The following is a 16,904-nucleotide window of genomic DNA, read 5'->3' as shown; positions in this document are numbered from 1 at the left end:
AGCGAATAACAAGAGGTCTCAATACAATACAATAAGTCAACATACAATACAATACAATTGGAAGAACTGTGGAGAGCTATTGTAGTCATGGACTCCAATCTCAAAAAGGCAGTGACTATGGTACGGGCTGATGGTGCCTCTATTAGCTCTCAAGTAACTGTCCATGGAAAAATGTTAGTAAATGTCCATTGGAAAATGTTGAAAGAACAAAGTGAGGATATAGAGAGACATGAAGAACCGATTAACCAAATAAAATCTTTTGAGATGGAGACTGTTAAAGAAAGTTCTTTTATTCAGAAAACACTGGAATATAGTGGTACCTTGGAATCCGAACTTAATCCGTTCCAGAACCCCGTTCGAGCTCCAAAACGTTCGAGTTCCAAGACAATTTTCCCCATTGAAAATAATAGAAACTGGATTAATCTGTTCCTTGATCCCACAAACTCAGACAGCAAAACCAGCAAAGTTAGCAAGATCGGGACCCCCACCGGCACAGACATCAAGATCTGTACCCCCCATCGGCACAGACAGCAAGATCAGGACCTCCACCGGCACAGGAAACAAGATCGGTAACGTCAACTGCAAGCCCAAAGCTTCCCTCCCAGGCAGAAACAGGAAGCTGCGTCAGAGGGGAAGCTTTGGGATGAGCACTGCTTGCAGGTCAGATTCCAAAGCAGCGTTCGAATTCCAGGGCAAAAATTAAGAAAAAAAACCCCCCAAAAAACAGTTTGGATTCCAAGACGTTCGAGTTCTGGGGCGTTCGGATTCCAAGGTACCACTGTATATGGAAAACAAGCAGAGAAGAAAACTTAAATGTTAAATTTTCCAAAATCTCCAATAATATCTCCAGTGGAAATGATCCACAGTAATGCTGCCCGATTCACAATTCGAATCGATTCACCAATTCACTTTAGGTGAATCGATTCGAATCGATTTGGTTTGGCAAAAAAAAAAAAAAAAAAAATCGAACTCACTGATTCAAGTCAGCCATGAAACCTGTTCATGCTTTCCCTCTGCCGCTGCCACTCGCCAAAGTTGTTCCTATCTAAAGTAACTTCCGGTTTTGTGAAACCGGAAGTTATACCAGAAGGATTTGGGAGCGGACCTCATGCTGGCTCTCTCCTTCACGTGGCGAAAACATTTCTCCTCTCCTCCACACAATTCCCAGTGTAAGTTTGAGAATCAGGCAGGGGGGCTGGGCAAGCTGAGAATCGGGCTGGGGAAGCTGAGAATCGGGCTTGGGAAGCTGAGAATCAGGCAGGGAGGCTGAAAAAGCTGAGTATCGGGCAGGGAGGCTGAGAATCGGGCAGGGAGGCAGGGCAAGCTGAGAATCGGGCAGGGGGGCTAGGCAAGCTAAGAATCGGTGAGGGGAAGCTGAGAATCGGGCAGGGGGCTGAGCAAGCTGAGAATCAGGCAGGGAGGCTGGGGAAGCTGAGAATCAGGCAGGGAGGCTGGGGAAGCTGAGAATCAGGCTGGGAAGCTGAGAATCGGGCAGGGGGGCTGGGAAGCTGAGAATCAGGCAGGGAGGCTGGGGAAGCTGAGAATCAGGCAGGGGGGCTGGGAAAGCTGAGAATCAGGCAGGGGGGCTGGGAAAGCTGAGAATCGGGTAGGGGGGCTGGGAAAGCTGAGAATAGTGCTGCCCGATTCATAGATTTGAATCTATTCACTGATTCTCTTCGGGTGAATCAATTCGAATCGATTTATCACGACAAAAAAAAAAAAAAAAAAATCGGCCTCCCGATTCATTGACTGACCCTCCCCCCTCGCCCCTAAAGCAGGAGCGGCAGCGCTGCCTCTTGTTGGCCTGCCGTTCCTGCTTTACAGGGCGAGTGGGGAGGGTCAGACGGAAAGTGGCTGCCTCGCTAGTGTCCAGCTTCCCCGCATCAATTTACCTAATTTCAGCAGCCTGCCCTGCATAAGATCGCTGGCTCTAGCGATCTTTGCAAGCTGCCATACGTCGTCCGAGTTGTCTTCTCTCTGCCACAGTCCCGCCCCTCCTCTGACAAGATTTGCGAGAGTGTTTTGCTCGTCTTGCAAAACACTTACAAACCAAGTTACTCGCAAACCAAGGTTTGACTGTATATCTCAAGTGACACAGAAGAGGAGAAAAGATTTTCTGCTTTATAGACCCAGGGTTCAGGCACTGGGCACATCTTTCATTTTAAAATTTCTTATGAAATGCTGTGTTTCACTACAGGGGAAAAATTTTCTATTTTTCAAATCGAAACAATTATTGGAATTCATTGTAGCTAAAGAAAGGGGGGAGGCAGTGATGATTGGTCGAATAGCTTTGCCTGCAGTTTAACGAACCGGCTGTTTGGGTTTGTTTGGGGGGTTTGAGAATTTTTTTTTCTAATCTGTATTCAAGTAATGTCTTCCTTATTTAATTTGGAAAGTTAATAAATAATAATAAAAAAGGCCACCAGCAGCTTCTTCAGTTGAATAGAGCTCATATAATTAAATTATGCCACCAACCAGCATCTGAACTTTGATTAAGAAGTGGCTGGTGACAGTTTCCATCCTGAAACAGAGATCAGTGTCCAGTCTTTGGAGCCTCTTTTTTGGTGCTTATGGAAGATTTTGTTGCCTTTGATACTGATTCGCGGTTGCTTTTTGCTGGGGTCACAAGTGTGCTGTCCCTGGAGGCTAATTTCGACTTTTTGGACTAGCCTCGGCTGAAGTAAGCAGCAGGACCCACTAAAGGGGTCGAGGGAATCGGGACCGACTAAATCTCGCCCCCTCTTGTGCCGCAGAACATGGCTGCTCATTAGGCAGCCATCCACTGCAAACAGGGCATGAACGTGAAGTATCCTGCCCTGAGGAGTCCATGTGAGTGGTTTTCTTGCAAAAAAACAAAACTTGTAGAGGTAAAAAAAATTATTTTAAATTCAAATTGGAAAAATCCAAGTTGGCCATCGTGGGTACAATTTTCAGAGAAAAACAGCCTAGGAAAAGCATAAGTACTCCCAAAATGCTGCGATTTTATGATTTTAGGGGTGGGGTGACTAGGACTAACTCCCAAACTGCCCAAAAATTACTTTAAGACCCCCCCAAAATCGGTGTGACAGGCTGTCAGCCCTGTACTCACTGTGAAATGCTGTGCTGAGAGCTGCAGTAAGGAAAGCTGAAACAACTTCCAGGAAGATCCTCTGACTCAACAAACCTTCCAAACTGGACTGCTGGTCTTCTGACTGCCCCTCTGGCCCGACACCAACAGTCATGAACCTCCGCCACCCACAGAACACACTGCGCACACGGCCTGGCAGAGGAACAGTGGGCTCTAATCCAACCCACACCTTCCATGGAGCCAAGCAGTCTGTGGTCAAACCTACTAGTGGACAAACCTGGGGTGAGCCAGCTCCAAGGAAACAGTAACTGAGCCCCTGTCGGAAGGTGCAGGTTGTCCAGGACATACACTGAAAGGCAGCCAACCCCATGGAAACATACTATCCACAAACTCTGATCTCCCACAGCCAGAGCTGTCCCTGCTGGGAACCACTGCAGCATGAAGATGCAAAAAGTGTAAAAATACTGAGCAGAAGAAAAATTAAACATGAGCAGAAAAAACTAGCTCCTATTGTCTCGCTTGTAGCAAAGCAACTGGAGTCCTGAGAGCAGTCCTGAGGTAAGAGGAGAGGGACTGAAAAAATTATGTAACTGAGGCTTTCTACAAGCAATCTCGCAACATGGGATGCATAACCATTTGTCCAGGAATATAGCGGAATTGTACAAGAACTGTGTATAACTCTTAAAGATACATTTTGGAAAGGTGGTGGTGATACAGAATTTCTCTTTCTTCACATTAACACAGAAGTCAAAAGGGGAAGTGGCAAAAGTAATAGGCCGCATGGTAGGAGCAGGCAGCGGCTAAAGAGGAGAGGAGAGAAGAGATAATCCGGGAGGCAGGAGGAAGGTAGAACCGGAGGGTTAGTGGCGGCGAGCAGTGGGCAGAGGCGAGAGTTAGCTCCGCCCACCCGCACCGCATCACCAGCGGCGTCAGCGCCCGGACTCCCCCTTAAAAGGGGGGGAGCCAACGGCACGCAGCCATTCGGCAAGCGGCAAAGGCGTTCGCCTTAGCGAGAGCGCCTTTGCGAAGGGCCTTGAGAAGGGCCGGGCTACTACATCCAAGAACACAAAGGGACAACAGGTGCAGGAGACAAGGAACAGGTAGGCCCAGGAGGGACCGAGCCACACAAGAACAAGAGTAGCAGCAGACACAGGAGGTGCAGAAGAAAAGCAGCAGGAACAGAAGATAGGAATAGGGTAGGCCCAAGAGGTACCATACACGCACCTCAGCAAAAGGGCAGCAGCAGAGAAGAACACACACGAGCATAAAGAGAACACACACAAGCATAGAGAGAGCACACACAAGCATAGAGAGAGCACACACTCAAGCATAGAGAGAACACACTCAAGCATAGAGAGATCACACACACAAGTAGAGAGATCACACACACAAGTAGAGAGATCACACACAAATATAAAGTAATGGAAGAGGGTTAAGGAAAGGTAAACTCAAATGAAAAAGCAGACACATACACAAGCAAAAGGTTACTGGCAAGCGCAGAGGGCCAGGAAGAAGAGGTCAACACGACGCGCAAGCGGAAGGAAGCAGAGGATTAGGAAGAGCCAGGAACAGGAGTGAACACACAAGCAAAGAGTACAGGAACTTCTAGAAGGCGGACAAGAATGGAAGCTGCAGGAACCCAGGGGTTGAGCTTCCCAATGTACTGCACGGACTACCACATGTACGACTACCTCCCCTCGGGGAGACAGTCGTATGTGTGCGGACGATGTCAGGAGCTGAAGAGCTTGAAGAGTGAAGTCAGTCATCTGAGGCACAGGATCCAGGAACTGGAGGGGCTCTACATCCCAAAAGACCCCTTCCAGACAGCCGAATACCCTATGAGAGAGGCACATCGAGGAGCAAGTCAGGGAGCTCGAGAAGTTCATCGAGGAAGCCTACAGGAGAGTGCATGTACAAGATCAGGAGCAGCACAGGATCGAGGAGGATGAACTAAATGGAGGACAGGAACCACTTGACAACAAGGCAGAAGGATCCCATGGAAGAAACTCGCTGGAAGAAGAGGCAAGATCCTACCAGCACCTTGGGGGAGAAGAAATGATAAGCACCGAGGACACTGATCTGCGACCACAGAGGAGGCTGAGAAAAGGGAAATCTGCAATCCTGGTGGGAGACTCGATCCAAAGACAGGTGGACAGTCACGTAGCAGGAGGGAGAGAGGATAGGATGGTGACCTGTCTCCCAGGAGCAAGAACTAAGGACATCATCGACAGAAATGATAGGATCCTGGAAGGAGCAGAGACAGAAGAGATGGCAGTGATAATCCACGTTGGAACAAATTATGTCACCAGGAGAGACTACAACAGGAATGCTCTCACCAAACAATTCAAGATCTTGGGAAGGAAGCTGAAGATGAGGACTCAAAGGATAGCGTTCTCGGAGATCCTACCAGTACCGAGGCTGACGTGAAGAGGCAGACGGAACTGCAATCAATAAATGCATGGATGAGGAGATTGTGTGAAGAGGAGGGATTCCACTTCGTGAAGAACTGGACAACGTTTTGGGGCAAGAACAAGCTCTTCAGGAGAGGCGGACTACACCTGAGCACGGCGGGAACTAGACTACTAGCAAACAACGTCAGGAAAGGAATAGAGCAAGCTTTAAACTAAGAAGAAGGGGAAATCCGACAGTCGACTGGGTGTCGATGATTCGGAAGACAGTATCCCGAAAGGATACTGAGTGGGGAAAGTGCTGTGAAGCCACCAAAGATACAAAAGAGGTGATGGAATACCAGCAGAATCAGACGAATCAAGAGAAGGTTAGGAGGAGTCTACTACAAGGGGAGGACAAAATGGAACAAGAGGAAGGAAAGGAACGCAAGGAGGAAAATAAGAATGTACCACAAGGGGATGACAAAAGAGACAATAAACAGGAGACTGCGGAACAGGAAGGGGACGGGAAGAACAATAAATCGCAAGGGAAAGTAACAAAGAAACAAATATATCAAGACTTAAATTGTATGTACACTAACGCAAGAAGCCTGAAGAACAAAATGGGTGAACTAGAAATCATGGCCAGAGATGAGAACCTAGACATCATAGCGATCACGGAAACATGGTGGAACGAAGAAAACAAATGGGACATAGTACTGCCAGGGTACAAACTCTACCGAAGAGACAGGACACATCAGAAAGGAGGAGGAGTAGCACTTTACATAAAGGATACCATTCACTCGACCGTAGTGGACGCAGCAGAGACAAATGGCCAACTGGAATCAATATGGGTTAAAATACCAGGAAGAAAGGGAACCGAGATAAAGATGGGTCTGTACTACCGCCCACCTGGACAAACAGAGGCAACAGATGAGAGCCGAATTGAGGCGAGAATGTAAAAACGCAATGGGAGATTTCAATTATCCTGGGATAGATTGGAGCCATGGTGTTTCAAAGTGTTCAAAGGAAACGGAGTTCCTGGAGGCTGTACAGGACTGCTTCTTGGATCAGCTTGTCAAGGAACAAAACGAGAGGGACAGCTATACTGGATTTAATCCTCAGCGGGCTGAAAGGACCTGCCCAACAAGTGGAAGTAGTAGGACCATTAGGAAACAGTGATCACAACATGATCCAATTCAAAAATGGAAATAGGAATGCCAAAGGGGAAGAGAACCATTGCAACAACGTTTAACTTCAGGAAAGGGAACTATGACGCCATGAGACAAATGGTAAAGAGAAAACTCAGGAACAGCTCCAGGAAAACACAGACGGTGGAGCAAGCCTGGACCTTATTCAAGGACATGATAACCGAGGCGCAAAACTTGTATGTGCCCATATTTAGAAAAGGGTGCAAAAAGAATCAAGCAAAAGACCCAGCATGGATAACCAATGAAGTTAAGAAGGTGATAGGAGACAAGAAAAAAATCATTCAGGAAGTGGAAAAAGGATAAAACAGAGGAAAATTGGAAAGAGCACAGGAAACATCAAAAAGAATGTCACCGGGTGGTCAGAACAGCAAGAAAAGAGTATGAAGAGAGACTTGCCAAGGAGGCACGAAATTTTAAACCATTCTTTCGATATGTGAAAGGAAAGCAACCGGCGAGGTAGGAGGTGCGACCCCTGGATGACGGAGACAGGAAAGGAGTGGTAAAGGAGGGAAAAAAGGTGGCAGACAGATTAAACATGTTCTTCTCGTCAGTTTTCACAAAAGAGGACACGTCCAATGTGCCGAAACCGGAAAAAATCTCCAAGAGGGATCAACAGGAAAAATTATTGTCAATGGAGGTGAGCCTTGAAAACGTACTCAAACAGATAGATAGATTGAAAACTAACAAATCTCCGGGACCAGACGGAATCCACCTGAGAATACTGAAAGAGCTCAGAGACGAAATAGCGGAGTTACTACAGCAGATTTGCAACCTATCCTTGAAAACAGGGGTAGTCCCAGAGGACTGTAGGATAGCGAACGTTACACCTATCTTCAAAAAGGGATCCAGAGGCGACCCGGGGAACTACAGACCGGTGAGCTTAACCTCAGTTCCAGGGAAGATGGCCGAATCATTGATCAAGGACAGCATAAGTGAACATATAGAAAGAAATAATCTGTTGAGAACCAGCCAGCACGGCTTCTGTAAAGGAAGATCATGTCAAACGAACCTACTGCACTTCTTTGAGGGGATAAACGAACAATTGGACAAAGGTGACCCCATAGACATCATATATCTGGACTTCCAAAAAGCCTTCGACAAGGTACCCCACGAGCGCCTACTAAGGAAACTGTGGAACCACGGGGTGGAAGGGGATGTGCACAGATGTATCAGAAATTGGCTGGTGGATAGGAATCAGAGGGTGGGAGTAAAGGAGTCATGAGTGGTGTCCCGCAGGGGTCAGTGCTGGGACCACTGCTGTTCACTATATTTATTAATGACCTCGAAGTAGGGACGAAGTGCGAAGTTATAAAATTTGCGGATGACACAAAACTCTCCAGTAGGGTTAGAACTGTTGAGGAATGTAAAGAACTACAAAGGGACCTGAACAAACTGAGTGAATGGGCAAATAAATGGCAAATGAGCTTCAATGTAGAGAAATGCAAAGTCTTGCACATAGGGAAAGGAAACCCGATGTATAACTACACGATGGGAGGGATGGTATTGGGAGTAAGCAACCTAGAAAAGGACTTGGGGGTTTTGGTGGGCAAAACAATGAAGCCAGAGGCACAATGCACAGAGGCCTCAAAGAAGGCGATCAGAATATTGGGCATTATCGAAAAGGGAATCACTACCAGGACCAAAGAAGTTATCCTGCCGTTGTATCGGGCAATGGTACGCCCGCATCTGGAGTACTGTGTTCAGTACTGGTCGCCATACCTTAAGAAGGATATGGCGATACTCAAGAGGGTCCAGAGAAGAGCAACAAGAATGATTAAAGGGCATGGAAAACCTTTCATATGCTGAGAGGCTAGAGAAGCTGGGGCTCATTTCCCTGGAGAAGCGGAGACTTAGAGGGGACATGATAGAAACTTACAAGATCATGCAGAGGATCATGAAGGTAGAGAGGGACAGATTCTTCAGACTGGCAGGGGCAACAAAAAACAAGAGGGCACTCAAAAAAATTGAAGGGAGACAGATTCAGAACAAATGCTAGGAAATTCTTCTTCACTCAAAGGGTGGTGGATGCCTGGAATGCGATTCCAGAGGAAGTGGTAGAGCAGAGTACAATTTTGGGTTTCAAAAAGGGATTGGACAAATTCCTGAAGGAAAAGGGGATTGGAGGGTATAATTAGAGGGATACTATACAGGATAAGATGTCTTAGTAAAGGATCACTTAAAGGTCATTGACCTGGGGGGCCGCCGCAGGAGCGGACTGCTGGGCACAATGGACCTATGGTCTGACTCGGCAGAGGCGATGCTTATGTTCTTATAAAAAGATCATTCAGCACAGTGGTTAAGGGTATGTACTGAACTAATGTTTAGCACATGGGTATCAAACCTCATTCCTCCAGGGCCACAATCCAGTTGGGTTTTCAGGATTTCCTCAATGAATATACATGAGATCTATTTGCATGCTCTGCCTCCATTGTATGCAGATAGCACTCATGCAAATTCATTGTGGAAATCCTGAAAACCCAACCTGGCAAAGGCCGAGGTTGGACATCCCTAGTTTAGCACATCTACTAAATCCCCGGCTATGTCACTACAAGCCGCTGGTACCATTATACCAATAATTAGTCTTTAATGCGTGCAAAGCTCTGAAAGCTGCTCAAAATATTGAGAGGGAATGTTAGACAGTAGAAAAAGAATGAGTAAAGATTTGTGCATCTTCTGTTTTATATACATTGGTTGCAAAAGTCCAAAACCACTTGTAAGAACTAAGAACATAATAGCCTTACTGGGTCAGACTAATGGTCCATCAAGCCCAGTAACCCATTCTCATGGTGGCCAATCCAGGTCACTAGTACCTGGCCAAAATCCAAGGAGTGGCATTATTCCATACTACCGATCCAGAGCAAGCAGTGGCTTTCCCCCATGTCTTTCTCAATAAAAGACTATGGACTTTTCCTCCAGGAAATTGTCCAAACATTTCTTAAAACCAGCTACGCTATCCGCTCTTACCACAACCTCTGGCAACGAGTTCCAGAGCTTAATTATTCCGAGTGAAAAAATATTTCCTCCTATTACATTCTTTCACCTTTCTGATCTTTTATTTTCATTTTTTGGTTGATCTAATAGATTTGTACCACATTTTAAGAGATACATTTGGCTAATAGAATCTAGCTTGGCCTTAAAAATTTCTGTGGTTGTTAAAGTTAGCATGGTAATCGTTCTTCTGTGTAAAATTGAGTCAAAAAAGTAAATTACTTGCGCCATATTCATGTAGGTGGCCTTGAAAGGCCATTTTGTGTGCATCAATGATGGCTCAGCTTGATGAGGTGATCATGGTTAACAACGCAGTTCCATAATGCAACGAGTAACTCATGTTTTGATGTTGGATGTCTCTTGGATATCTCCCAGGCCACCTTGTACCACAAGATGTTGATCAAATTCAAGATCCGGAGATTGGGCAGGCCAGTCGATTGAGTCAATGATGTTCTGACTCTTCCAGTTAATTACATGTTTGGATTGATGGCAAGGTGCGTTATCATCCTGGAACAGGAACTGGCCTGAAAACAGCTGCTGAGCTGATGGCACCATGCACTTTTGCAGTATTATGATGTATTTGGTCCTGTTGACCATTCTATCAATGATGTGCAAATGTTCAACACCACTGGCAGTCATGTAGCCCCAGACCATGACTTTCAAAAGATGCTTCACAGTGAGGTTGAGGCACTCAGTCTTGAGCTTCTCTCCTGGAAACCTCCTCATGTAGGTGTGGGCCTAGTTACCAAACAGATAGAATGTGCTTTCACTGCTGAAAAGCATCTTTCCAACATTTCACATGACCAGCTTGAATGCTTTCTCGTCCACTCAATCTGATTGCACCTTTGGACATCAGTCATTAGTGGCCTGTTATGTGCTTTGCAGCCCCACAAACTGCTGATGAGCTATTGACACTCGTCTGACCACTCATACAGTAGCTAAGGTGAACTCAACTTGTGATTGGTCAATGAAATGTATAAAAGTACATAGTCTTGGCATGATGTTGATGCAAATGGACGAACCAAGGCTCGTCTACCACTGAAACCATCACGTTCTTCTTTAGTAAAATCTTTACTACCACACTGACTTTATGGGCAATCTAGCAGCATGAAAATCCTTCCTTGCTCATCACCAACACATGAGCACGCTCCTTCAATGCCAGGTTCCAAGTTTTGTGCATAGCTGATGTAGAAAGTGTATGAAACCCAAAATGCTCATGCTTTTTTATAGCTGCTCTGTTACCTAAACGTCTAGAGTGTGATTGGCTGATGAAAGCAGCCTCCTGATTGGTCAGAAATAACACATGCAGATTGGACAGTCTCGATCCAGTTTTGAAGCATGATCTGTAAAAGTTATAGTAGCTATGTTCCAGTATCAACAAAATTGCAAAATTAGAAATAAAAGATCTTCAAAAGTTAATTCTAATAGCCAAATGTATCCTTTATAATGTGGTACACAGACAAATCTATTGGGTCAACAAAGAAATCAAAATAAAAGGTCAGAAAGTTGTAAGAATGCAAAATTCACAAGTGGTTCCAGACTTTTGCACACCACTGTAACTTGAGGTTACCCCAAAGGTCTTTTATCATCATTATCTCATTGGGAAGAATAACCCAAATCATAGTTACCATATGCTAGGGTCCATCTTGGGGAGGCAGCGCCCAAGTAAAAGATCTGGGTGTCATTGTAGACAATATGATGAAACCTTCCACCCAATGTGCAGCGACAGTCAAAAAAGTAAACAAAATACTAGGAATTATTTAAAAAGGGATGTTAAACAAGACTAAGAATGTTACAATGCCTCTATATCGCTCCACGGTGCAATTTCACCTTGAGTATTGTGTTTAATTCTGATCGCCTTATCTCAAAAAAGATATAGCAGAACTAGAAAAAGTTTGAAAAAGAGCAACCAAGATAAAAGGAATGAAACTCCTGTCATATGAGGGAAGACTAAAGAGGCTAGGGCTCTTCAGCTTGGAAAACAGACAGCTGAGTGGTGTATTACAGGTACAAATTAATTTTTTTTTAACTCCAAAAATTACAAAGACTAGGGGACACTTGAAGTTATAGGTAAATACTTTTAAAACCAGTAAGAGGAAATACTTTTTTACTCAGAGAATAGTTAAGCTCTGGGACACATTGCCAGAGGATGTGGTAAGAGCGGTTAATGCAGCTAGGTTTAAAAAAGGTTTCAGACAAATTCCTGGAGGAAATGTCCATTGTATGCTATTGAGACAGACATGGGGGACGCCACTGCTTGCCCTGGATCAGTAGCATGGAATGTTGTATTTGGGTTTTTGCCAGGTACTTGTGGCCTGGCTTGGCTACCGCAAAAACAGGATGCTGGACTAGATGGACCATCGGTCTGACCCAATAAGGCTATTTTTATGTTATTATGGATTTCATCAGAAAAATAATCAGAAATACCATTAAATTATACTAATTTTAACCACAGAACATACTCAAAAGTGATAAGTGTACAGCACCATTTTCCTGGCTGCTACCACTGCTTAAACCACTAACTTTACATTCTATGGAGAACTTCAAACATAATTCAGAAGTTGAACTATTGAAGTTCTACATCTTGCGAGTTACTCAACCATTAGAAGTTACATACATAAAATAGGCACTTTAGGATCCTGCATAACACTCACAAACCCATGTACTAATGAATGACATGTACTGTGCTTTATTTTACTACATTTCTGCCATCTGCCTCAGTCGTTGCTATAAGTGAACTAGTGGGTGGGTCCACAGGACCAGCCTGTTGAATACGCAGCACCATGCTTAGAAGACAGCGACACCAATCTTCATGGCTCATGCCAGTCTACTCTATGCAAAGTGTCATGCTCAAAAACCAAATCAAAAGTTCATTAGACAGCCAGCTCACCAGCAGTAGGAAAGGAGGGGTCATAGTCTAAATCTCAGAGCATCAGTCAATGTTTGCAATGAGAGTGGATGATTATGCTTTAATGTCCCTTCCATTTGTGCGATGCAGTTTCCATATTTTTTACCAAAGTTCTCATACAATCATAAAACCTCATCACCAAAAGGGAGTATGTGGTGCAGTGGCACCCTGAGGTTGTGGGTTCAAATCTCGCACTGCTCCTTGTGACACTGGGCAAGTCACTTAATCCCCATTGCCCCAGGTACATTAGATAGAATGGGAGCCCACTGGGACAGTTAGGGAATAATGCTTGAGTACCTGAATAATTTGTAATCCGTATAGAATTGTAGGAAATGCAGAATATAAATTATTAAATAAATAATATCACATATCTTGAATAGTGAAAAATTTTTAAATTCTTCTAGGTCAAGCTTATACCAGAATAATTGGCCTATCTGCTGCAATCTATGTCAATAACTGACATTTTAATTTGCATTTTGGACTGTAACAACAATCCCAGCTAAGTAAATTTTCCAATGTCTTTCTTTGATGACTGTTAATGAACACTGTCGCTGTCAGCTATTGTTCCGTTTGGCTTTCAGGACGGGGAACATACTTTCTAGCTTGATAAAACTAGAGAATGACACGGTGGCGGTTTACCCGCGGCCACCGCATTTTAGCCGCGGGTCACCCGCCGAAAACGGGGAAGAAAACTAGCAGTCGCTGCGGCGACGGGGACAAGGCCATTCACCGCCCGCCCGCCCGTAGCATTTAGCCAGCTCCCTCCCTCCACCTCACCTTAAATTTCGAGTTTTCCGGCTTCCTTTTTTCCGAGCCGCACGTGTACAAAAATCCGTGCACGCGCGGCTGCGCGAGTCAATCAATCTTCTCCTCTGATGCAACCGGAAACAGGAAGTTGCAGGAGAGGAGAAGTTTGATTGACTCGCGCAGCCGCGCGTGCACGGATTTTTGAACACGTGCGGCTCGGAAAAAAGGAAGCCGGAAAATTCGAAATTTAAGGTGAGGTGGAGGGAGGGAGCTGGCTAAATGCACGGCTTTTTGAACGCGTGCGGCTAGGGAAAAAGGAAGCCGGCAAACTCTGAACGAATATAAGGTGAGGTGGAGGGAGGGTGGGGGCTGCTGGACCATTCTTCATTACTTTGCCATACTAATTCCATTCTATGTTAGGTGCCACGGACTCAGATTCGAGTCCTAGCGATGATGAGTTAAAGATCCCAAAAGAAGCCAACTTCTAAATCCAGTGGTTAGAGCTACATTACACTCCTTGTGACCCTGGGCAAGTCACTTAATCCCTATTGCTTCTGACACAATGGGCAGTTCCAAAGACCAAGACTGGCCAGTGTCAAAGACAGGATGCTGAGCTTGATAGACCCTTAGTCTCCACTGTTTTTAGTGATCAACAAAGTTCTATGTTTCTATAATCACCCTAATTCTGTTATCATTGGACTAGATATTCAAAATGATTTAAATGGCCAGGACAGGCTCCTGGCTGTTCAAATCATCTGTCCAGGGCTAACCAGGCATTTTCAATCTTCATGTTCAGCCCAAATGGTGTCACACAATTCAGCAAAAATACCCAATGTTGTTCCTCATAATTTAAATATTGCTCATAGAAGGAACAACATTGGGTATTTTTGCAAATGGAAGTTGGAGGGTTAATTCCCTTGAAACAGCCAATTGAGTGAAACATGAATTCATGCTGGGACACAAGATAGGTTGAATTTGTTTTGAATTTAAAAAGAAAAATGATCAATGAAGAATACTATAATGGCAAGAAAATATAATGATAAAACAGCAACTAATTTTGCCTATTTTTATATATTAAAAAAGTACTATATAAGGTGAATGTCCATATTGCTGTCTGTTGTTCTGCTGAGCACTGGCATTGAAACAGCAAAATGCATTTATTGCATACTTGTCCTCTGTCGGAAACATTATGGTGGTATATTAGTTGTGTTAATAAAAATTTATAAACAAAGCCCTGCCAGCTGAACATCTTTCTCTAGTTCAGCAGCAGGAACTTTGATTTATAAGAATGGAATGCGCTAAATATTAGAGTACTAAGGCTTATATGGATGCTGCGGGGACGGTGACGGGGCGGTGAATGGGATGGCAGTGGCGGTGACGGGGCGGTGAAAGGGATGGCAGTGACGGTGACGGGGCGGTGAATGGAATGGCGGTGACGGGGCGGTGCAGAGGATGGTGGGCCGGTGACGGGGACAGATTTTTTCCCCGTGTCATTCTCTAGATAAAACTCACTATGGCCCTCTTTTACAAAGGCGCACTAAGCGTTTTAGTGCAGACTTGGCGTGCACTAAATCAACACGTGCGCTAACTGCTAATGTGTCCATAGGATAACATGCACTGTTAGCATTTAGTGAGTATTTAGCGCACCTTTGTAAAAGAGGGGGTATGTGATCATTTTTTCACTCTTCACTATATAGGTTATTACAGTACATCTTATGAACACACAGTTTGGGGCAGACAATGATGGTGTGCGGCTAAAACTTTAGGTTTTGGCTCCTGGATTATTTAAGGAATAGAGTGGGTTCTGTGAATTCATTCCTTTGAGTTTGACATCACACTGAGGGCCCCTTCTACACTATTAATTGTTATTATTTATTTTTGTATATTGGTAATTAGTGTGTTCAAGGTCAATAAGTTTTATTTCCCGATAAGCAATTTTGGGGATCTTCTTTGAAGTATCATTTTGCTTCTGTTGAGTTTTTTGTGATTTGCAATCTATGTCAAAACATTGCAGTGATAATGAATAAGCATACCTTTAACTACTAATAAAAAGCATGAGCACAGTAAATATATAGTTATCAGAAAACCAGCAAATACTGCAATTAAAAAAAAAGAAGTTATACAATAAGCATTGTAAGGACCACCAAGCATTTTTTTAGATTAAATATAATTTCATGGAGAGAAAAGCATCCTACCCTGTGTCTCCCAAGCCATGGAGGAAGATAACCTAAAAAAAAACCAAATATATAAATATAAAATACAATAAAATCACAGAATGTATAGTCAAGAATCTTAAGATCTATATTTTTTTTTGCCTTGCAAGTAACAATGAACAAAATAAAACACTAGCTTAGCTATGAATTTAAAAAAGTAAATATATTATAGGTAAAAATAATATTCAGCTGAACAAAAGCCTTAATACAGTTTTGTCAATGACAGAAAGTATGCGTCACCAGTGACCTTCACTAGGGAAGTACAATACTGATCAGGATGTGTAAAGCTCACAGGCACCTGCCATGCAAGGCACCTGCCTCGGGTTAGATTTAACAGATTTCACAGATTAAGTACCATCTTCCCATGCGCTTCTCTAATTCAAACGTGAAAGATTAAAGCAATAAAAAGTATTCCAAAATCATTCCCGCAGGCCCCTAGAACACAATACACAGATGCCAAATGACTGGCGTGACCAGGGATTGGCAGTCACAGGAGCTGCAGCAGCGTGCAAGCGGCACATAGCAGATTTGTCTACTCGCCCTGCCCCCATCCCAGGAGGACTTTGCCCCAACTGGGACCAGGCAACCAGCTCTCAGCCTCTCCTGCCCCCTACTCAGGAAAACTTTCCAAGGCATAAGGTCACTTGCAGCCTGGAGTAGGGTAGAGCACAGCTCGCCGGGATAGGGCTTAGCTGGAGAGCGGGTCCTTTAATGCTCAGCCTCAGAGGATTAGGAAGGAAAGGGACGGTGGGGCACTCACGGCAGCAGTCGCTTTCCTGGCTGCAGGCACGATGGCAGGGAGCGGCGCCGACATGCTGTTACCGCACATACACCAGACCAAGAGCAGGCATCCACCTAGCACACAGAGAGCAGCGGCAACAACCCGAGAGTTAAATGAACTCCGCTCCACTGTGGCCCGCACTAAGGAGCAATACACGGCCACGAAACCCTTACACATACATCTACAATGAACTGGGGAAAAGGAGGAAGAGAGGGACGCGCGAGAGCACGGAGTCACTGTTTCCGTTTACAGCGCAACGTTCCCGGCGCCGCCGTGCGCGCGCACCGAGGGGGGCGGGACGAGAGAGGCGGCACCATCTGGCCTGCCTGATTAACGGTGAGTCTCCCTCGCCCAGATCACACACCCAGCCTAGCGCGTTTACCCCTAAGCCTAAGGCCGCACCCAGCCCTAGAATGCTCTCTGATTGGCTGACGGTCTTCACTGTGCTGGGAATGTCTTTTCTAATTGGACCCTGGGTTGTTTGGGAGGGGGTGTTTCAGAACCCCTCCCCCTTTCCAGGAATGGGGCTGACGGTAATGATATATAAGGTATGATGCCCCGAGCGAAGGAGGTGGTCATAGAACTTAAGAAATGTCTGCTTC

The 16,904-nt window shown here is 44.9% G+C and overlaps 1 protein-coding gene across 2 annotated transcripts in view; it reads right to left on the bottom strand.

The window, feature by feature from the left end:
- LYPLA1 (lysophospholipase 1) overlaps nt 1–16,682 on the bottom strand; it is a 160,990-nt gene extending 144,308 nt beyond the window's left edge. The window contains exons 1-2 of one of the 2 annotated variants that reach the window (XR_004538334.1): nt 16,282–16,682; nt 15,504–15,535 (exon numbers count right to left, since the gene is read on the bottom strand). Coding sequence is in view for 1 of the 2 variants with exons in the window: in XM_033933657.1 (XP_033789548.1) it covers nt 15,504–15,535; nt 16,282–16,479 (230 nt within the window). In the remaining variant the exon portion in view is untranslated. The remainder of the gene's footprint in view (nt 1–15,503; nt 15,536–16,281) is intronic. The other variant, XM_033933657.1, reaches the window with a different exon arrangement.
- Nucleotides 16,683–16,904: the final 222 nt, after the last annotated feature.

This window comes from Geotrypetes seraphini, chromosome 2 (assembly GCF_902459505.1).
Source record: "Geotrypetes seraphini chromosome 2, aGeoSer1.1, whole genome shotgun sequence".
NCBI lineage: Eukaryota > Metazoa > Chordata > Amphibia > Gymnophiona > Dermophiidae > Geotrypetes > Geotrypetes seraphini.
Note: the sequence above shows the minus strand (reverse complement) of the source record. Positions and strands in the feature narration are given on the sequence as shown.